Here is a 27,406-nt window from a genome sequence, read left to right as displayed (position 1 = left end):
ACGTAAAATTTCTTTGAGTGTCTGGTCTTTGTCCTCGTAGGGTTTGCTTAAAAAAGTCTTCCTTTTAGTGGGAATTTTAGAAGGTGAGTTTTTATTTTGAAGGAAATCTCAAACGGCTTCCGTCATGTCCCGCTGCTCGCTCATACAACCTTGCTAAGAACAGCTTTCGTCTCTCTGATTGGTTGGTTTAAGTGGGTCGATTTTACGTTAGGTTGAGCCAGGTGACTGACAAATTAACAGTGATTGTCTAATGTTTAGTTGTTGAATTATTAATGTTATTAATGTTCCTTGCAGACAATTATTTTATCTGTTTGTACGATAATAAATATAAACCCCCCCCCCTTTTTTTTTTTTTTGATAAAATGTAATTTATTGCAAGACAACACAACTGACCATTTGAATCTCATTTTTCATACGTTGGCATAATTCTGGCAAGTAATTATCTTTGTTCAGTAGTTTTACATCACTGGTTCACTATAATTATAACCTAATGTCGCATGGTGCTTTTTAAAATGGTAATGGCATTGCAGAGCAGTCTTTTTTCTCTTTAATTAAAAAAAACAAAAACAACAGCTCACAAGTGTTTATGATTCAGTTCATTGATCTTCTGCAGTGCATCCTGGTTGCGCATGGTCTTGTGGACAGTTATCAGGAAGGGGAACGCTGAGGGCAGCTCAACCCTTTGGCTCAGCTTCTGGTGACCCCAGTGGAGGCAGTGCAGCTTCTCAGCCAGGTCCAATCTGCCTGCACGCTCCAGTGCGCCTTGCAGCAGCTTGGTCTTGTTGGGCTTGTCCCAGTTTTTCTCGTACCTGTGATTAAAAATAGACACCCGGGAGACCTTTTTAAGTTAACGATTGTAACATGAAAGGGTTAATGGGGGAACGAAGTAGAGAAATTGTGTAAAATGACACAGAAAATAGCTGACTCAAACATATACCACTGTAGAGAGTTTTTATGAAACTACAAAAAACGTTTGACATTATTTTATACCTGATTTTATGTAGGTTAAAAGCAATCACTGCAGAGCATTTTGCGACCAAAATATGAGTTCATCTTGAACCACTGGTGCCAGCACCAAACTATTATCACAGGTTATAGACACACACTGTACCAGCTTTCCAACATGGTTCTGGCCTGGACACTCCTCTCTTTGGAGCTGGTGTGGAATCGCCCAATTTGTGCTCGGTTGAAACCCAACTCGTATGCCAAAACCGTCCATTCAAAACCAAGCTGAGCAGAAATCTCCTTCAGGGTCCTCAGGTTGATCACAGCATCCTGAAATCATTGTCACTGTCTATGAGGTGTGTTTATCGAAGAGAAATAGCAGGAGACCATCAACCAAAACTGTGTACCTCTTGTGCTTTGTTGGGCATTATATCTCAGCGTCCAGATTTAACAGTAGTCCATAAAACTCCATAAACCTAATTTGTCAGACACACAGATTTGCTAAGAAAGGCAGCATTTCATATCAGACATATTCATTTATGGTAGATATGGTTTTCACTTACCCCAAGGTACAGTATGCCAAAGAAGAATGAGGTCTGAATGTTACTGGGGAGATGCATCATCAACAAAATAATCCGTTAAACATTAACTGTTGAAGCAACACTTAGAGTGTGTGTGGGTGACATGTTGAAACACATCCACCTGGAACCAGTGAAACCAGTTAAGTCCAGTTCATCATTATTATCTTTATGAGCTTTGTGTGATTTAATGGACTTGAATGTCTTTGTATGTCCTTTTCAATTCAAAGATGACAGATACTCAAATACTTTGAAAGGTTTTTATTCACTTTAAAAACTCCCCCTCCTCGTTTAAGTCCTTTAATCCAAAAAAGCATTGAGGAAACATGTGCAATATCGAAGGATTATGTTTATGTTTATCAAAGAACATTAAAAAATATCAGCTTCCATGTAAACAGGAATGAAAACAAAGTAGCCAAAAGCTAATGTGTGCACACTTATGTAAAGTGACATCCTCCTTTATTCAAGGAGCAAAACCAAGGACATGTTTTAATGTGCTAATCATGATAAAATACTGCGCGGCCCAGCCAATAAATATAACTGATATGAATTACACTATGTTGTTTTTTTTTTAAATAGGCACGGAATGCAACAAATGTTCAACTTCACATCTGACACCACAGTCCTTGAAAAACGATTAATTGCAAAATCAGTTGCCTTAAACCATTAAAAGTGTGTTGAAAAGCGTGAACAGTTGTTTTTTGAGCTTTCAACTGAAGAGGCATTTTCCCTCTGTTCAATAAAAGATTAACTATTCACATCGACAAATAAAAACCACGCACATCAATTTAATAAGATCCAGTGCACACTTAACAACAGATTATCAGAATATTGCCGCGATGACTCATAGTGTTTCAGTGTGTGTCTCAGCAAATAGTAAGGTGGAGATCCAGCCTGCTGGACCCGTACGCTTCTCACTCACTGTTTCCTTTTTTTCAGTCAAGTGTGGTGCCTTTTGGAAATGTTAACAGTCACTTTCTCAAAGGTCACAGCCCCAGACTGGGCCATCCTGACAGCAGCACTTTAAATCAGTCAGCTTCCAATGCAGTGTAGCCCTGTGGTCTCTCTTGAGTGTCAAGATTTTTTTTTTTTTTTTTTGGGTTAGTAGCAGCCATCTTTCCAGCTCCCGTCTCTCAGGGTGCTCAGTGCAGCCAGGCTCTTTGGAGGAGTCAGCAAACTGCAGACAGTGAGAAACACATCAAGTGAGTGGCACAACATTTTATATTCACAGTTTTATGGAGATTCAACGTTAGTTTTTCTCAGTAGCTACCATTTATCAGCCTATAAAACAAAACAATACAATAACACAGGCTTCTCCTTTTGGAATCTTGTACTTTAAGCATTAACATCATGCCAGGTGACCTACTGTCCTCAAATCTATATCATAAAGAATAATGAAGAAATTAGACATAGTCCTTTGTTTTTGGATACACATTTTTTTAAATTGGTATTTCATTATGAAGCGACAACAGCCATCCATCCATCCATTTTCAATACACGCTTATTGCCGAACCCAGGGTGACAGGGGTCTGCTGGAGTGAAGGCTGGGTGACACCCTGGACAAGTCGCCAGTTCATTGCAGGGCCACATAGAGACAAACAACCATTCACACTCACAATCACACCTACGGACAATTTAGAGTTTCCAATTGAACTCACATGCATTAGGACTGTGTGAGGAAGTTGGAGAACCCGGAATCGAACCCACAACCTTCTTGCAGTGAGGCAGCAGTGCTAACCAGTGCAACAAGTGACAAAATACACTACAAAATCGAAAAGTAAAACTAGGAACTAGGAAATCTTTCTTTGGTCAATGTGGCCTCACCTGCGTGTGGGTTGAGTGATCTTGCTCGCCCGCAGAACTCCGCCTGTGCCAACAAAGGAGGCGGGCCGAGGCAGGGAGCTGCGGGGGGCAGCCGACTGGACGGAGCTGGACTTGAGCGGCTGTGGAACCAAGCTGCTGCTGGTCTTCAGCGGCTGAGGCAGCGACCCGCTGCCGGGGATGGAGTTCAAGCTCACGGAGGAGGTCAGCGGGGTGGAGGTGGGGCCCTGCTGCACGGTGGGGCTCACATAGGCGGTGGCCTTCAGCGGGTGGCGAAAAGTGGTGGGGAAGTTGCCCACGCTCTGGACCCGCTGGCTGAGCTGCCCAGGGGACGGGACTGGAACGAGTGGGAGAAAGTGGGTTGGATGAGGGCAAATGTAGCAGCAGAGGCAGATCGGCACTATCAGCATTCAAAGGTGCCATGCGGAAGAGAGAGAGAGAGAGTCCTACATACAGGCCATGAATAAAAATGAGCCTGATTTATTCATAGAGGGAGATAAAGCTTACTGGAGGACTGGAGTCGTGCAAGCCCGTTGGACGAGTCAAAGCTCTGGCTGCTCCGCAGGGAGGATATCGTTGGCAAGGAGGAGGGGCCTTGGGAGGATGGGGTGACGGGGGATGCCAGGCATGGGATACTGGGAACACTGGGCATGCTGGGAGCTCGGATCAGGTTGGGCATGCTTCTCCGTAGCTTATCTATGCAACATCATCAGCACTTTGTTTCAATTTTTATGCTGTATGCGTTGTTTAGTACAATTACAAATGAAAAAAATACATAAAATAAGTTTATGATAAAATTTAAACAACCAAAAAATATCCCAACTGCTTACCACCCAGTATTTATGTTAAACTGAGCCAAAAATGAGGATAACCAAGGATAAGCTACATATCTGATTTAAAATTGATAGACACTAAACAATAAATCCCTCTTGGCACATCCAGTCAAAGCTTAAAATTCAACAAATGCCACAACTGTTGTCACATTTCTATTTCAATTCCTAAAGAGTTTTAGAAAACGTCTTGATTTGCGCTCACCTGCACCAGCCCTGTACACTGAGTGTGTTTCTGCGCTCAGGCCGGAGACTCCGGTGTACTGCGACAGCGCGCTGAGCGAGAACTGCGGCGTGGTCGGGCTGCGTCTGCAGTCTCTGATACTGGAGAAGGTGTGAGAGTGGGGCAGACTGCCCCGCTGCATAGACCCTGTGCGGAAGAGCCGAGGCTGGGGAGGAGGGAGCTGGTCGTAGCCCTCGTCCTCCTCGTCCTCCTCCTCCAGATCCATCTCACTGCGCCTGAGGGAGTGCAAGGAGAAGCTGGAGCTGCGACGGCTGGCGGTGGCTGAGGTAGAGGCGTAGTCCTGCCGGAGACCTGGAGGGGGAGACGTCAATGCTTTTACCAAGGGAGAGAGCATGGATCTGATCTTTAGCGTCTCTGACATATTAGCTTAATAGAATATTCACCCTCTAAATGCTGACCGACACCTTTTACATTTGTTTTCTGAAATGTCTGATATAATTTTTAAATAATCATGCCACAAAAATGTCATTTCATTTTCAGCAATATGTATCAATATTTCAACTTTTAAAATATTGATACATATTGGTACAGTTTTCACCCTCGGGCAAGAAGGAGCACAGGTCATTTTTACAGGTTGCACTATAAAAATAAAAAAAAAGGGATTGTATTGTACTTCTTAATCGTGAGGCTGCTGTTCAAAACAGTCCACTCACTCTCCTCCTGAAGTCGTGCCATGACCTCCACATCTGTCATGTCCTGCAGTTTGTAGCTCATGGAGATGGAGTCCTCCTCCAGCTCCGGCACCCCCACCTCACTGTCCAGGGAGGACTGGGGGCTGATTGCGGCGTGCCGGCGACCCACATCTGGAGGCACAACGGGACAGTCACGTATGTCACACCGAGATGTTATTTATGCCTCTCATGGCCAAAAATTTAAACGACATGGATGCATGACAAATGATGAAGTGACTAGGCAGATGTCTCACTGTGAAGGGTGGGCTTTGATAGGAAAGTAGGTGCCCTGTCGCTGAGGCAGGTGGGCCTCGCTGGGAGAGTCGGCTGGAGGAAGGGTTGACCTGATGGTGGCAATAATGCTGAAAAGTTGATAAAAAAAAAAACCAAAGGATTGAGAAATGAAATCATTATCTGCCTCACGTGGAAATCAAGCCTCAATCAGCAATGACATTGGAGTTGTTAAAAAAAAAAAAGACATATTGAAGCCACTGATGTACATGGTCATTTGGTCTCGAAGTGGTGATTCAGCTTCCTTGCCTCCATCTGTCTGAGAGTCTGATCTCCTAATCCAATCCTCAGAATTTGCCGTAATCTGATTGCAAATGGCAAGTGACAGGTTGTTGAAGAAACTGGGTTATGTACAACGAGTAGCAAAGTCGTCTCAGGAAGAGCAGATGCCTTTCGCTAATCACGCTTTGATCAAATTGGCTTGGAGACGCATCAAACGGGGAAATAAGGTTAGCGGAGGCTGCTTTTAATTCAAGCAACAAGCATTAAATTGTCCAGAGTTTAAGAGGAGCTGAGGTAGCTAGCCTGTTATAATTAGCTAGACTCCATGAGACTACGAGCAGCTATTTGAGGCTACGCTAGGTGCAGCACTGCTAAGATGTTAGCGTAAAGTTATCACAAACAAAATTCAGTACAAGCAAATATGACAAGGGTGACATTCAGTAAGTATTCAGATGGCATGTTGTTATACTAGACCAATCTTTTTAACAGCACAAAATGAAACAAAAATAAGAAAATAAAAAATGAAAAAAAAATGTATTAGTTTTTTTTTTTTTTTTTTTCTGATAATTTCAGTTTCATGGGAAACATTTGGAAAGGGGAGTTGGAGACAAACATTCTCTTGATCCACAATTTCATTTACAAAATAATTTTATTCACAATTTAATCTTATTTAGTCAGTTTTCTTCACTGATAGCTGAGAGAGTTGGTGACAGCGTGAGTGCTGCTGTGCTGTTCTTTGCCCTTTTTCCTGTTGTGCACTTCTGATAGAACTGATCACATCATAGCATCCACACTAAGCTCTCATTGTTGACAAACTTTTCAAAACAGATTTGAGATAAGTTGTGCTTATGCAGTATCAAAGATCCATCTGCCTTGCAAGACTAATCACCCTGATGTCTAACTTCAGGTAAATGAGCTGCTAAGCCTCAAGTAAAAACAATGCAGAAACGATAACATAACATGATAACAGGTCAAACAAACAGTTTTAAGATTGTTAATGATGAATCGTAGGATCTCCTCAAAAGGGTCTGTGTTTAAATACATGCTGAGCGTACGACGGTGTTACCTGGGGACTCGGTTAGTGCAGAGGATTTGTTGTAAGGCAGGACAGGGCAGCTGATGGTGGAGAGCCCCTCAATGCAGCTGTACGGGCGGATGGAGGACATTCCTCGCCTCCTTTTAGCTGCACACAACATTAGTAGCAATTTAGTTTGTCCAAGGATTGCCTTTTAAGCACACACGCAAACAGATCATCTATTATATTTCAACATGCTCTAGCCAAATGCTAATCTGCTTGCCACAGATCAGTATTGATGTTTTGAACGATTGCATTATGGCTTGGACACAAGAGGCTCATACAGTAGAGGGAGTGGGGCGGCTTACTGGCCTAAACTGAGGATTTTTTATTTTTTGGAGGGATCTTCGGATAAGCAGGGATTGTCCGTGTAGTCTACATCCCATTCCCCAATTCGAGCAAGATCTACTGCTCTATATTAGCAGCGGAAGTAATAGCCACTGCTTGGAGCTTGGTTCTATTGCTTTCTTTTTTAAATCAGTATTAGTAATAATAGCTGATAATTTGAGAAATGACTCCAAATGACCCTTCATAATCTGATTTTGACTGTTTTGCAAAGCTTTTACCATTAGAATCTAAAATATTGTAGACGACCGGCCTTAAAAATAATATCAATATACTCATCCACAACAATTTTCACAAATATTTGGCTTTACAACGGTCAGTAAATTACATGACACAGTGAAAAACGGAAAGTATGTATTTGGAGTTCAGGAGTTGGTTCCAGGAGTTTGCATGTTCTCCCTGTGTCTGCGTGGGTTCTCTCCGGGTTCTCCGGCTTCCTCCCACAGTCCAAAAACATGCATGTGAGGTCAATTGAACATTCTAAATTGTCTGTAGGTGTGCATGTGAGTGTGAATGGTCGTCTGTGTCTATGTGGCCCTGCAATGAACTGGCGACCTATCCAGGGTGTACCCTGCCTTTGCCCTAAGACAACTGGGATAGGCCCCAGCAGACCCCCATGACCCTGAATAGGAATAAGCGGGTATAGAAGATGAATGGATGGAGTTCCATCGAAGTGATTTGTAGGCAGCGTCACACACACACGAGCGAGTGCTGCATTTGGCATTCCTGACACAATTAGGCTCCTTGGCTGCTGAATAAAACAAGCTTTCATGCTAATTTACGCACACAACAAGCTCCTGGAGCTCAGAGACAGAGATGTATTCATGACCCCGGGGAAGACAGCCCACCTCCAACAAAAACAGCTTTTGTAGGAAAGGAGAAGAAGGAGTTTGAACTTGAACACAGAAGTTTGCGTAGAACAAACAAGTATCACATTTTGGGGGGGGGTGAGTGATGACACACAGGTATGTAAAAACTTAACGTGTGAAAACACACACGTTTGATGCAGTTTGGGCAGTGACAGCGATGAAAACCCCTGTCTCCAAACCCAGTTAATATAAGAAAGGTTGCTATGGCAACCATATCCCTGTGCATGCGTGTAGGAAGTGAGAAGCGCCATACCAAATCCTGCACCGAGTCCTGCAACAAACCTCACCCAGTGAAACGCTGGGATCTTGTTAACAGCACGAGACAAGCTTCGTTCCACTCCAAAAAACAAAAATAGCGTCACATGCTTGTTGGGGAGAAAAACTGCTGACCATCCTTGAGCAAACACAACATCTGGGCCAACCAAGAGTACAGCTTGTTTTTCTAGCGTCGTTGTCATTTTTTCTTGTTACTCAGACGAATGAAACCGTTCTTTATGGGGCTATAGAATGAGGTGACTGGGTTCAGGTGTGCAGGTGTTGGAGAGCAGCTGCGAGGCATCAGCCTCGGCTGCATGAAACAGAGCAGTGTGTTTCCAGCACGGCGAACATCTTGACTCATTTCCGCACGTTCGGGATCACCGTCAGTCTCCGGGTTTATGTTTTATCTTCATTTGGGATTCTGTTAGCCCTGCTCCAGTTTCTGCCTTCTTCTTCCCGTTTGTCTGTTCTGGAACCACCAACGCATTGAGCAGCTGGATTAAAATGTAATGCCGGTAATACCCTCTTGCTTGCTTGAGGTTTGGGATTTACGTGAAGCCGCCTGAACACATCAAACGCGTTTGTTATTTCTGCACTTCCTGTCGAGCCTTAACGCACCCTGACGTATAGCAGTACTGTCTGACAGTCAATTAGAAGGCGCCGTGAACAACATATAGAAAACTGTGGTAAACAGACAGTAACCATAGTAACAACGACTGACTGACACACATTTAGTTTCAGCTTAAAGCTGCATTGCATGCTCTGTTACTTCTCACCTGGACTTCAGTGAATATAAATCTAGTCTATCTTGCATACATTTTATATACAATTTATAGATATATGTGTTTTTGTGTGTGTGTGTGTGTGTGTGTGTGTGTGTGTGTGTGTGTGTGTGTGTGTATATGTATATATATATGTGTGTAGATCCGTCTTTTATTTCTCGTACTCCCAGGACAGGGGGTTGCTGTTTATGCTAAACTAAGCTAAGTGATGGATGTGTCCGGCCATAAGTAGATTATGCCGACATTGGAGTTGCATCAATCTTATGTAAGTCACAAGAGGAAAATCCACGAGACATGTTCATAAAAAGCCATAAAAAAATTCAACAATAAAATTTCTATCAAATATTTCTGCAGCACCAAAAAAAACCAACATGTTAAGTGGAATCCGTCTGCTGCTTCAGTCAGATTTACCACCTTATTATCCTCTCAACACAGTTTTTCACTTAACACAGAGTGGCGCCGTCCCAGAGCACAGCGTGGCTTCCGCCAAATGGAACGGTTTGGTTTTTCACCTTTCAGTGGAGCGACGAAGCCCTTTTGCCAACAACGTCTACCCACAGAACTGGACCTACACCTAACGGCGTAATAACCATCACACCACGGGGAAGTTGGCCGCTCGGGCACTTTTAAAAGGCTGCACAATGTGACGGCCACACGGTGGAGAAATTATTCAGTTGCGCGCACAGACGGGCTCGCCTGGGGATCGGAAATAGCTGCAGGAATCCTGCCGGAGACATTTTGTGCGCGAAGTGTGTCACGGCTTACGATCACGTGTGACCGAGCCGAGCCGCGCAGGCAGATGTCCAGATGCGGCCGCCGCCGCCGACAGCTGTTATTCCGAGCGGTAAACACTCTGTACCTTGGTCCAGTCTGTGGCAGAGGGTCATCCTGGCCAGCTCCACCTCGGGCCCTGGGTGGTCCAGTACCTGCCTGCACCACTGCAGGGGGCTGAGGATGCCGTCGTCTTGCAGCTCCGCTCTGGGACTTACGTACAACCTGGCATGGCACAACACAAAATCTGCAGTTCAGTCCGGATGCCTCACACAAGCAGAAGCTGTTACTTCAAGCGACAAAACCATGAAACGCATTTACGTTTTCTGTAAATTGGCCCTTTGTGATGTCACAAAACCCACTGACCCAGCCAGGTGTTCGTTTCATCCCCTAGGATCACCAAGCACCAAGCAAGATCTCTGTACAAATAAACCCATCAGAGCATCAGTCTTAGCAAGAAGCTAAAACCGTTTTTTTGTTTTTTTTTCTTTTTTAAAGGATGACCTTAAACACAGGGCTAAATATTCTGTGGTGGGTGGGGGCGTTGTAGTTAATCCCAGAAAGCTCATATTCATTAATGTGCGGTCAGCAAATGACCACAAACGACTTCACCCCTGTTGGTTAAGGTGAGTTTAATATCAAGATATGCAATGGGACAATATTTGTTGATGGTGAACTTCACACTACAGCACAGATCATGTAATGTACAGAATGTGTTGCTGCTTTGTCATATGGTTAATGTTCCTTGAAGGTAACATCTGAAATGCCAAAGTGAGTTTGCAAGTTGCTGTTGTTGGGACTTCACCACCAGTGACTAGCACTGATACCATAAGTGACCACTCTGCTATTCACTTGGACTGCACAATGTCTAAATCCTGCATTTCTGTTTGGCCATGAGCTCTGCGGTCAAATGCCAATTGATTTTTTTGGGAAGGTAAGGGGAGAAAATGAATTCTCTGTGGTTGCTCCGCTGAATTGTGTAATCGCAGACCTGAATAAGGCAGTGATTTATGACTCTCTTTTTTTTTTTTTTCTAAAGGCGTGTTTATAAAATCCAAAAGCAGATGCACTAATTTCCACATCCAGGACAATATAAAGAAAGTAAAATCTGTGAAACCCAACGATGAACGCATGTCAAGTGACACATTACTGTGTGGTGCAAGCCTGGATTGCAATGTTCCTTCAGTTGTTGTGGTTGATTTAGCAATTGTGATACACTTACACAAACATGAAAACGATAATTACCGAGTCCAAAATAAACCTTCCCCCCTTTCCTACCTTTAGTAATATTAAAGGATGACACTGTTTTGAACATTGTTTTTGTCTTGATGTGTGAAAACAACATTGAATGATGGCTTTTGTTTTTAGCTCAAAATACCAAATTCATTCATTCATCTTCTATACCCGCTAATTCCTATTCAGGGTCACAGGGGTCTGCTGGAACCTATCCCAGCTGTCTTAGGGCGAAGGCAGGGTACACCCTGGACAAGTCGCCAGTTCATCGCAGGGCCACATAGAAACAGACAACCATTCACACTCACATGCACACCTATGGACAATTTAGAATGTTCAATTGACCTCACATGCATGTTTGTTTGGACTGTGGGAGGAAGCCGGAGAACCCGGAGAGAACCCACGCAGACTCCACACAGAAAGGTCCCAGGTCCAGGATCGAACCCATGACCTTCTTGCTGTGAGGCGGCAGCACTAACCACTGCGCCACCGTGTCCCCAGACCAAATCGCAACAGTTGAAATCTCATGAGAATTCAAACTTTTTTCAAATCTTAGGACATCTATGAACGGACAAAAGACGGCAGATTTTTGTGAAACTGGCAGCTGATGGGAATAATTGTACACGTGTGTTCTCAGCAAACTTATTTACCAGTGAAGTTGGCACTTAATAGGTTATTATGACCGAGGCTATAACTGGAGCACTGAGCACTGATTTTTCCTAAGCGCAAACACATTTTAATGCTGCATTTTGCTGCGTTAGCAGTAACTATATTAGCATCTTAGTGCAAATAAAAATGCAAATTGTTTTTTTGCACCCCCACCTAAAAAAACACAATGCAAGAACCAACAAAGGATAGAAGTGGGCCACGGTGTTGACTAACAGGTCCTTTGTCTTAGAGAGTGGGGATGTGCTGAATTAGTGGGGGGGACGCTGGCTCCCTGTTAGCGCCGTGCTCGGATGTGTGCTACATTTTCCACACCGTCACACCGGACGCACAAAGCGGATGAAAGAGGATGGTTCAGTTGTCAGCGTGTCAAGTGTGTGTGAGAGACGCCGAAGTCAGCAGATACACAATCTCAAAGTAGTTCAGCCCGCAGGGCCTGAACACACACACACACGGAGGCGAGCTGTTTGATCACAGGCTGAAGCGGGTCATTGTTTCTAATTTCATCCCACTGCTGTCTTCCTCTGAATAGATGCAGCATGCATGGTGCATTATGGGAAAGCCAAAAAACAAACAAACAAAAAAAAAAAACAGTGTTAAAATCTTCCCCCCTCTTTTTTGTTGTTACATTTGCAAGCGTCTGTAAGTCTACCCCACCAGTAGCAATCAATAGTGTGATCAATAAGAATGTGTCCATTAGTGTTAGATTACACATGATGCTCAACGGAAGAAAAAAAATGTGTATTGATGACAATGTTTTGGCATCATGCGAAAAAAATGTAAATCATCTAGGTAGGAGGCTTAGAGGGGGTGAAACACACACACACACACACACACACACACACACACACACACACACACACACACACACACACACACACACACACACACAAAACCCAAGACCATCCGCTTGAATTAAGCGGAAAACAACGGCACCAGCTCACCAGCTCTCGGCCTCTAGGACGGGCAGCACGACGTCGAGATCCAAAACCTCCACCTCATCCAGGACGGTGGCGGCCTCGGCGGCGTCGCCGTCGTCCTCGCCATCGGCGTCGGGGGACGCCGAGCTCGGCTGGAAATAGGCGAACGGCTCCTCGGCGGATCCCACGAAGCCGCCCGGCGTGCACGGGTGAGACAGCGTCGGGCTCGGGATGCCATATTTGGAGGAAGAGGAGAAATTGTCCGCGGCGGCGCCTCCTCCTCCTCCTCCGTGCAGGCACGACAGCGGGGTCTGGAGATGCGGGCCCGCGGTGCAGCTGTTGACGGCGCTCGCCCTGCTCCGCAATTGTTCGTTCTGCTGCTCCAGCTTGCGCACCAGCTCCTGCAGCTTCAGCACCTCCAGCTCCGCGCTGGTGATTTTACTGCTGCCGAGGACGTCTGCCATCATCTGGGGGCTCAGCACCTCTGCTTCCATTTGGTAAAAAGCACATTGAGGAGGAGGTTGGTGGTGGTTGGTGGTGGTGGCGGTGATGGTGGGCAGCGGGGGAAAAACACACACACGGCCTGCCTGCCTGCCTGCCTGCCTGCCTGTCTGCCTGCAGAGGGTCCCCTTGTTTGGCTGCACAGAGGGGTTCCAGATTCCAGCCCGCTGTACTACACACACTCAGTCTGATACACACAAGCAGACACACACGGATGCTGCTGGCTGCTGCCGCTGGGATGATCAACCGAGCCCGCTTCTCATTGGTCAGCAGCTCGGAGTTGAACTCCCATCACACCACTGCCGAGGAAGTGCTGCTCAGTGACGCTGCGCATTGGCTGGAGAGCGGGAGGAGAAGGCGGAGGAGGAGGAGGAGGAGGAGGGGGAGGAGGGGGAGAAGAGCACCGACTGGAGTTTTAACTGGCCGAGTGCGGGTGAATAGTGTCCCGTTTAATTTCTTTATCAGTGTTGTTGGGATTACTCCATGGATAAATCCAACGACTGATTACTGATGACTCCTTAAAAGTGATTTAATTAATCTGTTTCATCTGATTGGACAGGAGTTATGATAGCTAACACTTGCGTCCAATCCCTCTATGCCGCTCTCTATCTCTTCCCATGTGCTCCATTGATGACCCAACCCAGTTTGTTTTGGTGAAAGAGTTAATAAAGTCACAAACAACAACAACAATAGCAGTTACAACCAGCCAGCAAAGATGGCTAAATGAAAAGACAAATGATATTTTAATTGCCTTTATTGCACAAAGACAAAGCCCCCGGCCCTAAATATCACAATATTTCTCACATCTGAAAAGGCTTTTAAAGAGATACAGGAACACTTCAACAGGTTACAAAGTAATAGAGGCAGCAATAACTTGATGTCAGTGGCAGTTTCAATACAGTGAAGGACTGAGAAAAATAATTCTGTAACGAAACAGGAGTAGCAAAGCAGAACCCACAACACCCATAATACACCTGTATTCATAAAACTTTTTTTTTTTTGGAGTCTGTGATTAAGTGCTTGTCTCTCGGCTGAAGGTTCAGGCAAATCTCAGCGTTTCCACTTTTCTGTAGGGGGAAAAGACATTTTAGTTGGATGAGTTAACAAAATTTTTTGGTTTTGCAAGACACTCTTTTTTTTCTTAAATATATTAATAACAACACAATGTTGATGGCAAGTTTAATATTGTTTACCTCTGGTGATGTCAAAGCAGTTCTCACAGTGCACCATTTTTCTGTAGACCCAGAGGCTGTCCCCGGCTCTCATGTGACTCAGATTGCCATTACACACCGCACACTGGCACAAACACAAACACAAACACAAGCACATTCAATTTTTCACTCTGTTTGTGTTTCTTTTTAACTGTCATTCTTGAATTAAAAGGGGGTTTCAGAATCAAAAATATTGTAATTACTTCAATCTGGCAATATCATTTATTTGGCCGAATCCAGTCCTCTGAATCTATGGACTGTAACAATTTTTATGTAAAATAATTTTGCAGACAAATTTGAAATGTTCAATGTGAGTACACTGTTGGGTTTAGAGGAGCTTGAAACTGGACCCTTTTTTGATTAAGCCCCCTGCTTATGCATATTTTATCAATCATTCATTATTTTTTAAAATCTGATTAACGTTCAAAATGACAAACTAGCAAAGTCGCAGCAGATATTTTATCCGCAGAAATACCAACTTAAAGTTGTTGCTTGATTATCAATAAGAATCAATCTGTTGAATCTTTCTGATTATAGCTACTTAAATATTATCTCCCATACTCAAAAGAATCAGGCAGCTAACTAGGACAATTTATTTCTTTATGCGCAGCGATTCCATCTGCAGACTTTAGCCATCGCAGGTTCCTAATATCTGCCAAAGAGGAAAGAGTGAAATAGTGCGCTCACTTTGAAGCAGGATGCATGACAGTTGATCTTCATGTCGTCCAGGATCATCTTGGCCTCACCGTTGAAGGGCTTGCGGCAGTGGGTGCACAGGTCTTTCTCCAGCACAATTCTGATCCATACGAGACAGGCAATCAGAGAATTCACATGAATCATGAAAAAAAAATGCAAGGTTTCTATCAGGCCTTGGTGTGTTTTCTAAACTCATGGTCAAATTGTACATACGAGTTCCTGTAGGAGGAAGACTTGGGGTAGACCGGATCAGACAGCAGCTCTTCTGAGCGACTAGAATGAAACATAAAAAAGTCACTTCATACAACCAGACAAAATGATAAAAAAAAAAAAACCAGTCATAACTTATGGCCACACATACCTCCTGTACAAAGAAGAACTGTAGGAAGGAGAGCTTGAGACGTCGCCGTACTCATAGCTGTCAGAAAAGAAGAAAAAAAAAAGAACCCTTGGATTATTTGTGACTTTTTGCTTTTGCCGTGTGATGAACTAAAACCAGGGTTAAAGGGAACAGGGTTTGTCCCGCTTACACGGCGGTATATTTAGGAGTGAACATTGGCGTGATTACCTGGGCTTGGAGCTGATGGTGTAAGAGGTGGTCCGGGTGGTGGTGGACATATCATCAGGGTAGGAGCTGTAGCTACGTTACAGAGCACCAGGAACGAGTCACACAAGGTGGGTGTCCACTTCATGAGAAGCTTACAGTGTGTTTATTTCAATGCATGAAATGATGGTATATTCTTTGACGGTGCAGTTTGGCTGCATGTACTCTAAATGTATGAGGGGTTTTCATCATTTCATGTATCTTGTGGCATGTCATTAGCTACAGCACCCTCTTCAGTTTGCACGGATCCAACACAGAGGTACATACAAGGATTAATTCTTATTTTCACCGAATGGATAATTTAAATTAATTCATTTCTTTTTTCCTTTACTTTTTTTTTTTTAAGATAGAAATGTACCTTCAAATCTTATTTACCCTTTTAGTGACTGCTATGTATTTGACTTAAATTTAGCTGAGGTGTTCATGCTGGATAAAAGTGCACAACGATCGGAATAATTACCTGATAGATGTACGGGAGGAGGATGGAGACGAGAGGGTGGGGCTTTGCCATCTAAATGGCACAGCAGGTTCCGACAGAAGAAAACTGTGTTACTGTTGGACTCTTTTGAAACCCCCCCCCTCTCCCCCTCACCGAGCCATCTTCTCTTCCCACTCACCCTTTGCTGCTCTCCACTTCGACGGTCTCTTTCCTCTTGATGCTGTCCAGACCAGAACAATATGATGTTAGACTGACGGGACGGTTGAAGTGTTGTTTTGTTTTGCTTTTGTTACAACTCATGGATCACCTGGCAGGAGATTTGATGGTAGCAGGGATCAGCGTGCTGTACAGCTCATCCTCAGGCCTGCAGCGATAAGACATGTCAGTTAGTTGGGCGCTGATTCTAATTTTCCAGGTGGCCAGTTACCGTGACATGTTTGATGGTTTTCTCACATGGATGATGATGTCCTCGTGGTCACGGTTTTGTAGTCACCTCTATAAAAAGGCAGAATGACTCTTATTTACCATCCGGTATTCAGTGTCCCTGTCTACCGCGTCAAATGTGAGGAAACTGACCCGTTGGTGCTGCTCCTCACTGTCACACTCTGGGTGCTGTAAACGCTTGTTTCTCTGTAAGCAACGGAAATATACTTTGTTATAGGCCGGCTTCTGTCGTCAGTATAGTAAGCCGTACACGTTTACTGCATGGAGGAAAATGCCACCTGTCCATGGGTGTGTAATCATCCTTGAGGGGCGCTGGGATGAGCGAGTCGTAAAGTTTGTCCTCAGCACTGCACAGGCACACAGGTTAGGTTAGATGTCACGTATGACCAGGAAGTTCATTAGAATTTAGATTTAGGTTTTAACCCGATACTTTCTGCAAGCTCTTTAACGACAGGTATGTTACTGTAAGAAGGGACTTTCCAAGTAGATTCTCTGTTTTGTACATCCAGTTTTTTTTTCTGTCTCCTAAGATATTTTTTTTTATGTCAGCAGTGTAATGTATTGTATGTCTTTTACTTTTCACAACAGTTTCATTTGTTTTAGATTGACTGCATGATCATATGAACAGATACATCATTTTAATTCTATTTATTTTTCATAATAGGTATTAACAAAAATAATTTCTATTCAGTCATATTAAGACATTTTTCCCGTGTGCTGTTTACATGTATTTACAGTGCAGGAGGAGCACAAACTTACTACTTGTCAGAGGTGCTTCGCACAGTCACAGTCTCAGTAGTCGTGACAGTTTTGCTGTAAAGAAGAAACAAGGCGTTATTATTACCTGTGATTCCCCCACGAGAGCCTCTATCTAATAAAACACTATATTTAACCATTAGCAGTGGAAATCACCTGTCTGTGGGTGAGTAATCCTGCTTCGTGGGTGATGAGACGAGTGTGTCAAAGACTTGGTCCTCCGCACTGCACAGAACGACAGTGATTTTATTAGTGCAGAGATTTGGTTTTAGTTGCAATTTTTTAGTTCCGTGTCTGGCAAATGAAAATCATGCAGTGACTCACTCTTTAAGGCTGCTCTCAGTCCTCTCAGTCACTTTGGTTTTGGTTGAGTATGGTGCATACTCCGATCTGCAAAAGACAATCTGCTTAATTTCAAATATCACATCTCAGCAAAACTCTTACTATTAATAGTACTTCACAGTATCTCAGTATTGCAAGAAATACTGAAAGCCTCAATTTATTTTGTTAGCATTTCTTTGCAGTGTTACCAACCCTTGAGTAGTCTATACAGTGAACTCAGTACACTCACGTTCTGCTAGAAGACAGGACCCTCTCAGTGAATGTCTGGGTGGGAGAAGTGACAGAGGATCTGCAAAAAAAAAAAAAAAAAATTCCACTGTCAGAAAACACCCAGAATCTCTTGCTGATAAAAGAAGGAGAGACCCTCTACCTCAGAGTCTTGGTAGTGGTGGTGGTGGTGCTTCCATCTTTAGTCACCGTAGTGGTTGTGGTCCTAAAAGACAAAAAAACCCAAACAAAAATGAAAACATAGAAGTTGAAAATGTTTTTTTTAATCATTATTATTATTATTATTATTATTATTATTATTATTATTATTATTATTATTATTATTATTACTATTATTATTATTATTATTATTATTATTTATTGCAAGCGGTTGTACTGTACCTTGAATTGGGATCCCCTATGGAAGACCTGGTGGTAATGGAGATGAATGGAATATATGCAAAGTCTGATTATTGAAAGAATTCTCCAGAGTAAACTATATATTTTGCCTCATTACATCAAGCAGCATTGAAATATACCTATTTGTGGATGAGGATCTCCTACCAGAAGGAAGAGTGCTGAAAATAGAGCATCAGCCCTTTTAAAGTATAGATCTACTGTGAGTCACTCAACCGTAGCTATTGATATACAACATACTGACCTGTTGTCCACTTCATCCTGACGTCCACCAAATCTAAAATGACAGAAAAAAATAAAAGATTAATAATGAATACTTTTGTTGATTAATTTCATGACCATGTTATCCTGCAATTGTAGATTTCTTTTTTTAAACTTAAAGCAATCAAATACATAAAACACCTCTTGCTCAGAGCTCCCACAGATGTCCCTGACTGGAAGGTCCCGGTGGTCTCTGGACTGGATTACAGTAAATACAGAGATAATGTAAAGGTTGGCGGTATCGGCTTCTTAAATTTCATGATGACTTAAATAAAATTCTTTTTACCTGCGGGGAGTTTGATCTGATCTTTTAGACAGAATGGATTTTCCGAAGTTGGGATCATCGCTGAAGGAGGACAACAGATAACAACAGATCGATTCAGACAAAAGGTGACTCAGCACTCTGACACACAGCAGGAATGTGGAAGTAGAACTGAGGCTGAGCAGAGGCTAAAAATTACAAGTCACACCCAACAATTTTTCTACAGGTGTGTCCCAGAGTCAGGTTGTAGGTTGTCACTTCAACTTGACTTCTGTGTCTAATCAGACACTTAAAAATCTAAAGAACAGCCTCATCCAGGCTTATCAGAATAATTGAAAAGTTATATATTAAAAAAAAAATGATAATAAATATAAGTTCAGCATGCAGTTCTCACAACTTACTCTATGGCTTCATCCTCGTCTTCCCCTCGTTTGATCCAGCTGGTGTCCTTCATGACAGTGTTCCTGCCTGTAAACACGAAATGACAGATCATTTGAGCGCCTCCAGTTTACTTTTATTCAAGACGGTGGCATATTTAGTCTCAGACGAACTAACATTGAAGAATTAAAACGCTCCTGTTTGACACATTGAAGGAGGAAAAGCTTTGTGTTCAAACATGCTTCAAGGCTATCTGAAAGGACGAGTGAGTCAGAAATCACAGTGAAGTGAAGGTCAGTCAAACAATCAGCATAAAGAAAAGTTAATTACTTATAAAATCTGCATCTGTATATCTGTTCACTTAATAATGGCACAATAATTATGACAGAGCTTGAATTAATTTTTCTTTTTTCATATACTTACTGGAAAATCTGCTCATTTTGTCACCTTCAATCCTGAAATAAATGAGAATGGATTAGATGACAGTGAAATTTAGGTCTAGTAGCCACACGGTGGCACTGTACAACTCACGTCGGCAGCCAGGTGTCAGTGTTGTGTTTAGTGGCCTCAGTGTAAATATGTGACATGTTAATGCCTCATTTGCACTCATGAATGCGCAATCACTCTTTCCTGACAACGTTTTCGTGTTTACTAGACGTTCGTGCACTTCAGTTCTTGTTTAAACCCCCTGGACTCACTGATAAAAGGCTCAAACTGGTTTGTCTTGATCTGGATTGACAGGGCACACCCACCATAACACACCTTCTCCAAACACACCGTTGTCAGCAAAAACACAGAGGCACACTGGGAACATGCCACTGACGATGCACTAGCTTGGGTCTGTGATGCTGCTCCAGCTACTGTGCAGTTCATTCATTCACGAGGCAGCAAGCGTGTTAACACTAGTCCCCAACGAGACAACGATCAATCAACCCAAAAATCGGTCGCACAACATGCCTGAGACAAACCGACAAACCGAACCGAGACGTGTTCAGTTTTTTGTGTTGCGTTTGCCGGTGACATGTTGTCCTTAATATGTGAGCCACAGCATGACAAGAGGCGATTGGAACACAAACAAAGCCGTTCCAGGTTAGATTTGTCTAGTTGTCACCACTCAACGTGTTTTATTTTCCTTTCATATTAAAAAACCCCAAAAACAAACAAACAAAAAAACGTGGTTATAAATTTGCCCGAAAACATTCACCTTTAGAAACAACAACTGTATTTTAACTGGATGCCTTACACAATTGTCATATGGCTGTGATCAGATATGTAATCTTTGAGTGGACTGAAAACTATGATGCAAACTTTATAAAGCAGGAATTCTTTATACCTGGAATGAAGCTAATTATTGATCTTGGAAGTAACTATGAACTTGGTGTGCGCCACGCTAACATTGACCCGTGAAAGTGCAGGACATGGATTTAATGTTAATCTTAACTTAGTATGAAGTTCAGTAATAAAACCTCATATTGTTAAATATTTCACAGCAAACAAAACGCTATGCACCTTCTTTTTTTCCAAGACTTCTGGCTGCAAATACTTTTTTTTTTTTTTTAGGAACCTACATGCAGAATATATCTACATAAACAGGAAACTCTCAAAGGATTCAAATGAGAGGAAGGTTACATACCTACAGAGGGATCCCTGGAACTCCTTGAAAGGTGAGGTAAACTCTCGCTGAAGATCGCTGCCTGCCCGACACTTATTAGTCTGCGCTCAACAATCACACCCTTGTCATGTCTTCACCTTTTAAACGCCCCTGGAGGAGATTCCAAGGCCACCCCTGGGTGTGGCCTCCTACAACAATCAAAGAATACTCTGTCGCTCGCACTGGCTGTCTCTTGTTCCGTCACCGCCGCAAACCATCGTTCACCTAATTGTCCTCTTGTCTGTTTCTAGGTTGTTGAGGAAGGGAAAAAAATGCCACTGGGTGGAGAGCTGACGGACCTGCGTGTCAACTTATGTCTCAGCCAGGAAAAAGCTGCAAAAGTTGGGTGTGAGACGATACCGAGGCCGGCCCTTGATGGAATTTGATTTTGTAGATGTATTTTTTTAAACAATTTCCTCTTTCAAACTGTCTCTGCACAAATACACCTGCTGCGATAGAGACATGCGCCGCACATATGCCACCAAAATGTGTGCCAGATTGTCTCGAAAATTAGCGTGAGAAACAAGACCAGCCCTTATCTGCCAAAAGGGCGAGTTTGTATCTAGTCTCCATAGCAATGTTTCTCTTCCGGCAGACTTTGCACTTTACACATGCAAGATAATAAAATCCTGACATGAGTGTTGGTGTCGGAGCACTAATAACCACTCCGAGCTCCAATAAATGTCATTAAATGTTAAGCGCCATTGCCATCCAGGCACACAGAAACAGAAAGAAGGCCACACATCACACCAAAGGGCACTGACGTGTGTCACCGCAGCTTTGAGCAGTGAATTGGTGGTGAACTGTAGCTAATAATAAGTGTGATGACACAGGTGAATCCATCCAGATTGAATAGATTTTTATATTGTATTACAGCCTGGGTTTTAAAAATGCAGAAGTATAAATCATCAGGGCTCTGTGAAAAAACTTGTAAAAAAAAAGAAGAAAAAAAAAAGTGGCGACAACGGCCAGACAAGGTGCCATAAATGTGACTGTGACTTTGAACGTTTTTTCTTTTTTAAAGGAGTGTCACACCTTTTTTGTTGCTGAAAGTACGCAAGGTGCATAGCATGCCTGGGTGTGACAAGTTGATCCAGAATGATGAACCCCTCCCAGTCAGCGTAACGGCATGAGAGGAATGTGGAGCCATCTAACTGCGATTAAGCCACTCATGCCAACAGGGCAAGCGCCTTTTATTTTGCTGTCTCTACTATCATTGACGGAGACGTGAAGCAAAGGCCTTGAGTCGGGATTGGTAGCGGTTCACTGGGAACATATGACCATTGACGTGCAGGACTCGGGCAAGTTTTTAAACACAAGGAACTCTCTTCAAAGGAATTTCAGAAAAAATATGACACACCGTGAAGAGACACACAACTACAAATCTACAATGTGACCTCGACATCACACAACGAGAGGAAAATGCTGAAAAATTCCCTCGACTGAACAACACGGATGCTGTGAGACTCGCCTGAGCTTGCAAGTTTGAAAGAAGTCGTCCCTGCGTCTATCTCTATTTTAAACCCTGCTGCTGACAATTGGCCTGCGTCCCGTGTATTCAATTCATTGATTCGAAAGGCAGTTTGTCTAGTGCGAGCAGACTGCATGCAGCAACAGACAAACAATCACACCGACAAGTGAAATGTCAGGGAAATGATGAATCCAAACGAAAACATTCACACACAAGGGGTCTGCTAAAAAGTTCTTCGAAAGGGTGCCCCATGGGTGCATGCGTGAGTTGAGGCAGGAATACTCTGGGTGGCAGCAGAGCTGTTTCCATGAGAGTAGGGACTGGTTATGCAACTTAAACGATAAACAACTACACATAATACAAAAGCAAGAGCTAAAACACTGAGAGGCCAGAAATGGCGCAGCTTGTTTTGAAAAAGAAAGTAGTGCACAAGTACGCAAGTGAAGACACGATGGTAAGTAAATTTCCAGAAAAGTAGTAATCCTCACAGATATTATCTAGCATAGATCAGAGATCTTACATGCATGGATGTGTGCCTGTGCGTGTGTGTGTGTGTGTGTGTGTGTGTGTGTGTACCCAAACGGATTACACGGCCCACTCGGCTCACACTCGTGTCACAGTGACACTGTCACTCTTAGGTGGACCCTTCACTTCATCTTGGCCCAGATATCTCAACTCTCTTCGTTTGCTTCAACGAGGCGGGTTAAATCACCAGCCTCCGAATGCGTCCCCGTCTGCAGCTTTGCACAGCGCACTGTGCTACCTTGATTTCCTTGTCACACTTTTAGAATACGAGACAAAAGCAACTCTTCGAATCTGCGTCAGTAACATTCTTGCAACACTGCCTCAGTGTGAGGCCCTACTCTGAACTTTTTTTTTTTTTTTTTGGTGGGGCACGCTGTCTCGCATTTTTTTTGTGTGTGTGTTGATAAATTCTTCCTCAGTGAGTTGTCATCACTGATACAGGCTGGCACACTGATGGAAATGCTTCCTGGGTTGCTATGAGAAGAGACTGGGGACCGACCCCCCTCTCGCTATTGGGCCACTGCAAAGCCCCGCAGCCAATGAAGAAGCACTAAGACTGGTAAATCTCTTCCTCAGCCTCGCTCTCTCTGCTCCACAGATGAACATGCACAATTTACACACGTGTGAACCACTAACATTCAAATACAGGGAGGTAAAAAAATACATAAATGCAGTAGGTAGCCTGTTGATTTTTGCAGACAAGGGTGAAGTACAAGAAAATATGTCCTGCATACGGACGCATCATTTTGTGCATGCAAGCACATTCTGTACTGATAACATCAGGGCCGTGTTGGCTTGTTCGAAATGATGCTACCTTGCTCAATCAATCCTAGCACTCTAACCCCCCCCTGCAAGTAAAACATGCTTTGTCACAGTCTGCATCTACCACGACATTGATTTTTTGTTTTTTGTTTTGTTATCCCATGTGTTTACCGCGTTGTCTCTGAATATTGACAATGAGGGCCCAGAATGTTCGGTCAGTGATGAGCTGTGTCCGTGGCAGAAAAGACACTCCATGTCAGCAACATCTCCCGACAGCAGTTCCGCAGACCTCTGTAGGAATAACACGACAACAATTCACTTACGCACCAGCGGCAACTTGCACGGGGGATTGCAGTGTCTGCTGGCGAGCCTGAAAGATGGTGGACAACATTAAGACTCACATCTTGTAACTTTATTGACGCTTTGGACATTGTGTTTGTTCCTCGCTCAGGCTGTTTCACAGTTTTACACCAGCAAGATACACACACACACAAAAAAAACATTTCATGGTAGAATTTCTGTTTAGAAACTTGAAATTGAGGGAACAACTAATTTCAGGCAACAATATTCAAATACTTATTTCAAAAGAGGGGGGGTGCGTCAAAGTGTTCCGATATCTGTTTATGTCTCGACTTCTAAAAATAAACATTCCAATTATGTATGTGCACACTTTGTAGGGGTATCGGGATCATTTGATTGTGGTTTCACCTTTCAAGGACAAAACGCAGGTGGTGCGAAAGGAAAAGCAAAAAAAAAAACAACCCAAACACAGAATTGTGCGGAAGACAAAATAAAAGAACAATACAGTCAGCATGAGAAGCAAAGAATCAAAATGAAACGAAACGAAACCAATATAGAACCGATTGCGAGGACACGTGGCAGTCGCTTGCACGTTGTAGGGATACAAATTAAAAGCCAGCAACATTCCAGGGTGAAGGAAGCACTGTTTTTGTTTTTTTAAAGCACAGACCCCTTTTGTCTCGCAACCTTAACGTGACAGGAAGCCTGAAGGTGAGGTGAGGACCACAGAAGTCCCACATCACACACACCCTTTTACCAGGAACTAGTTCCAGTCTGTCATCGCCTCCATCTCGTCCGTAAACGTCACACGCATACACGGGTTGTTTTTTTTGTGTGTGTGTGTGTGTGTGTGTGTGTGTTTGTGTGTTTTTATATCTCAAAAAGAATGCAAAAAGAACGAACTAGGCACGATCATGTGAACATCGCCGGGGTTTCGTGGTCGCATGAAAATATCCCGGCATGCTAGCGAGCGACGCAGCGATCAGGCAGCAGCAGCAGCAGCGGCAGCGGCAGCAGCAGGGAGGGGAGGGGAGGGATGATGGAGTTAAGATGGCAGCCCGAGTGAGGGTGCCGCTGCCTCTCCGGGGTCAAGAAAATATCCAAGGAACGAATGAAAGCGAAACACGGCGACGCATTTCTTGGGAGTCATTGACGGAGATCACGCCCTTTTTCGACGACGTCGCAGCGGCGTGAAGAGAACGTTTGCTTTATTATTTTTAATTGTTTTTTTTTTCCTCCATAGGAGGGGGGGACAAGCGCCGTCTTGACGCTGCGGCCGGGGGATCGCCAAAGACCACATACGTTTGAAGCTGCAGCACCCAGATTGGCTGCGATTTGATAACCGGGGTAACCGTGGATGCTAATTGTGGCACAGCTGCAGTGGGGGAATGGACAAATAACGTGACATGCGGGAGGACTGACGGATAGCCGGAGCTGTTTGCCCTCTCTTTTGTGTGATTTATGCATTGTTCTCCAAAACGATGATGTGTGCTGCTGCTGCGGCAGCGGCGGCCGCCGCCGCCGCCGCCGGTGCCGGTGGGATTCTGCCCTCCTCGTCGCCGTCGATGGGGCTGGGTGTCAGGGTCATTTCTGGAGCGGGAGCCGAGCTCGGCACCATCGGTCCCGGAATGGGTTCTTGCCCGACCACCGGAGCCCAGTCGGACTGTCGAACTCGGTACCAGCTTTTACTCTCAGGGCGAGCTCTGGCCGACAGATACAGACGGATTTATACCACCGCTATCAATTATAAGGAGCAAGGAATAAATCAAGGAAGGTGAGTGGCGAGCACGAATTGTAAAGACATCGCGGATGACGGGTCTGTCATTTGCGGGGCTAGCAAATCTTATCATTAACCCTTGCTTTGCAGCATGTCAGTCAATATTAGCCACGCCAGTGTTGTTTATCCACGGGCCTTGGGCCACCATGAATTTCGCCATTGGGGGGGCGAGAGGGTGGGCTGTAATTGCCTACAAAACATATGCAAGCAACACCACAATTTGGTTGCTATTTTCTTGCCTGGAGTCAAGCTGTGTTGTAGCAATTTGGGCTTGACTTCCCTAGCTTGCACTAAGCTAGCGATACGTAAATGCAGCCTTGTGTCAGTTTTTTTTTTGAGGGCGGTTACTCTGTCCATATTGTGTTTTATGAAAGTCTCGTACATTGCCACTGATGTCAAATACCCCATGTGCACCCCACTTGGGCTCCAACGACGTGGGTGAGGTGTTCCGACGGCACAGCTGAAAAAAAAAGTCAAAACAAGCTAGCTGGCGAGCTAACTGTCATGACAGCAATTAACGCCAGCCGAGTTGTTTGGAGCGTTCGCCTCATTAGTGCACGCTTATTCCCCGACAAATATCACATTTGGATGAAAGCTCTTTGTAAAGTTCTTGTGAATAATCATTATTTTTAGACTGCCCAGCCATTTTATAAAATAACTAGATGTGGTGAGCTACGTTTAGGCCTAACGGCGTCACTGTTTCTATTGCTAGCTCACGTCAACTGACGTTTAAGGAGCGCCTGTCTGCCCTTCCCCGGGCTACTTAGAGCTAAGAGAACCGCTTTAAGAAGGATATTCAGGAACATGGAGCAGTTAACGACCATGCATCAAATCAGGGGGACACTAATTATTAATTCAGTAGCACTCGTAGCTCAAAAGCCCAGAAGAGAAGATGAGTTGGGAGGTGGTTGAACTCATCTGCTTTTCTGTCATAAGCGGGTATTGTAGTTACGTCATTCTACTAGTCAGTCAGGTTGTGGACTGAGTGGCTGAATGACTACAGCATCCCATCTCTTCAACACACTCGTGATTCCAAACCTTCCGTAATGTCATTGATTGCTTTCAATACCAGCACGTTCCAAAAATGTAGCTCTGGCACAAAATTATGCCAACACAATAAAGATGAACAAGGTGTACTAATCTTAGTGCTAGGGTTTTATGTGAGTAATGACAATAATAAAATCTTTCTTGGATTTAAGATGCAGCGGTACCAATCCATACATGCTTCAACAATAAGTTTTAAGACTCTTCCTTTTAAACTTATATGTCTGTTCTTGCCCATTTTGTATGTTCTATAAGGAATGGAACCTGATAATCTTCTTCTTCTTCTTCTTCTTTTTTTTTTAAGATTTGTCATGTCATTAGAGTGAACTCATTTACAATCTTCAAACAATCTCTTTAAATAAATTGCATTTTGGAATTCAGCAATAACTCTTCATTATTGGTAATTAATGCACTGTTGTTTCGGTAGAAGTGGTAATTCTATTTGTGGTATGCAGCATTCAATGTTGACAGTCTGATTTGCAAGTAAGATTCATTACGAAAGGCTGCTGAACAACTGTGACACCCTCTACCCTACTTGGTGCTGTATTTATTAATTTATTATTTATTTATTTATTTTTAATTAAATGAACTCTTCCAGCTGCATGAGCAGCTAGACCGTTGCCAATACTGAAATGTCATCATTTGATTTCAGGGGCAAGAAGGCTTTGAGCAAGAAGAAGCTAAAAAGGAGGCAGAAGGTCAAATCAAAAGTCAAATCCAGAACAAAGGTAAGGCCTGTCTTGGTTGTAACCTGAAATTCTGCTATTGTTACATTTGTTTAAAATGCCACTAATTAGCAAGGGTTAGAATGCCCAGCCTCTGTTGAATGGGTTTATG

General features: G+C 43.6%; 4 protein-coding genes across 21 annotated transcripts in view; 1 reads left to right on the top strand and 3 right to left on the bottom strand.

The window, feature by feature from the left end:
• Positions 1-356: 356 nt before the first annotated feature.
• On the bottom strand, positions 357-1,606 carry LOC142891530 (p53-induced death domain-containing protein 1). Its single transcript, XM_076031166.1, has 4 exons — positions 1,509-1,606; positions 1,353-1,421; positions 1,112-1,275; positions 357-809 (listed from the first exon to the last, which is right to left on the bottom strand). Exons 2-4 carry the CDS (start codon positions 1,371-1,373, stop codon positions 575-577), a joined length of 420 nt encoding a protein of 139 aa, XP_075887281.1. The 5' UTR covers positions 1,374-1,421; positions 1,509-1,606; the 3' UTR covers positions 357-574.
• A 163-nt stretch (positions 1,607-1,769) lies between these two features.
• On the bottom strand, positions 1,770-13,266 carry slain1a (SLAIN motif family, member 1a). 2 transcript variants are annotated; one of them, XM_076031156.1, is made up of 9 exons: positions 12,546-13,266; positions 9,791-9,927; positions 6,669-6,785; positions 5,344-5,433; positions 5,072-5,221; positions 4,380-4,709; positions 3,852-4,040; positions 3,348-3,681; positions 1,770-2,700 (listed from the first exon to the last, which is right to left on the bottom strand). In XM_076031156.1, exons 1-9 carry the CDS (start codon positions 13,013-13,015, stop codon positions 2,625-2,627), a joined length of 1,893 nt encoding a protein of 630 aa, XP_075887271.1. In that variant the 5' UTR covers positions 13,016-13,266; the 3' UTR covers positions 1,770-2,624. The 2 variants fall into 2 exon arrangements, with proteins under 2 accessions (XP_075887271.1, XP_075887270.1); XM_076031155.1 differs by having other exon boundaries at positions 5,344-5,451; positions 12,546-13,265.
• A 492-nt stretch (positions 13,267-13,758) lies between these two features.
• On the bottom strand, positions 13,759-20,956 carry scel (sciellin). Its single transcript, XM_076031125.1, has 25 exons — positions 20,673-20,956; positions 19,463-19,494; positions 19,063-19,129; positions 18,686-18,745; positions 18,541-18,597; positions 18,383-18,415; positions 18,261-18,299; positions 18,124-18,150; positions 17,885-17,947; positions 17,744-17,803; positions 17,497-17,562; positions 17,329-17,397; positions 17,176-17,229; positions 16,695-16,763; positions 16,549-16,602; positions 16,426-16,467; positions 16,280-16,336; positions 16,151-16,192; positions 15,994-16,044; positions 15,498-15,569; positions 15,291-15,347; positions 15,143-15,202; positions 14,921-15,029; positions 14,216-14,318; positions 13,759-14,089 (listed from the first exon to the last, which is right to left on the bottom strand). Exons 2-25 carry the CDS (start codon positions 19,476-19,478, stop codon positions 14,073-14,075), a joined length of 1,344 nt encoding a protein of 447 aa, XP_075887240.1. The 5' UTR covers positions 19,479-19,494; positions 20,673-20,956; the 3' UTR covers positions 13,759-14,072.
• Positions 20,957-24,780: 3,824 nt separating this feature from the next.
• Positions 24,781-27,406, top strand: part of mycbp2 (MYC binding protein 2) — a 51,034-nt gene continuing 48,408 nt past the window's right edge. For 14 of the 17 annotated variants that reach the window (XM_076031132.1, XM_076031127.1, XM_076031131.1 and 11 more), the window contains exons 1-2: positions 24,781-25,522; positions 27,222-27,297. In XM_076031132.1, the coding sequence (XP_075887247.1) occupies positions 25,230-25,522; positions 27,222-27,297 (369 nt within the window). In that variant the 5' untranslated portion in view covers positions 24,781-25,229. The remainder of the gene's footprint in view (positions 25,523-27,221; positions 27,298-27,406) is intronic. The other 3 variants (XM_076031143.1, XM_076031141.1, XM_076031138.1) reach the window with 1 other exon arrangement.

This window comes from Nelusetta ayraudi, unplaced genomic scaffold, assembly GCF_046127955.1.
Source record: "Nelusetta ayraudi isolate G7.1 ecotype Tasmania unplaced genomic scaffold, CSIRO-AGI_Nayr_v1 ptg000031l, whole genome shotgun sequence".
In the NCBI taxonomy this organism is placed as follows: Eukaryota; Metazoa; Chordata; class Actinopteri; order Tetraodontiformes; family Monacanthidae; genus Nelusetta; species Nelusetta ayraudi.
The sequence above is the reverse complement of the archived record's forward strand: the minus strand, read 5'-3'. Positions and strand labels throughout refer to the sequence as shown.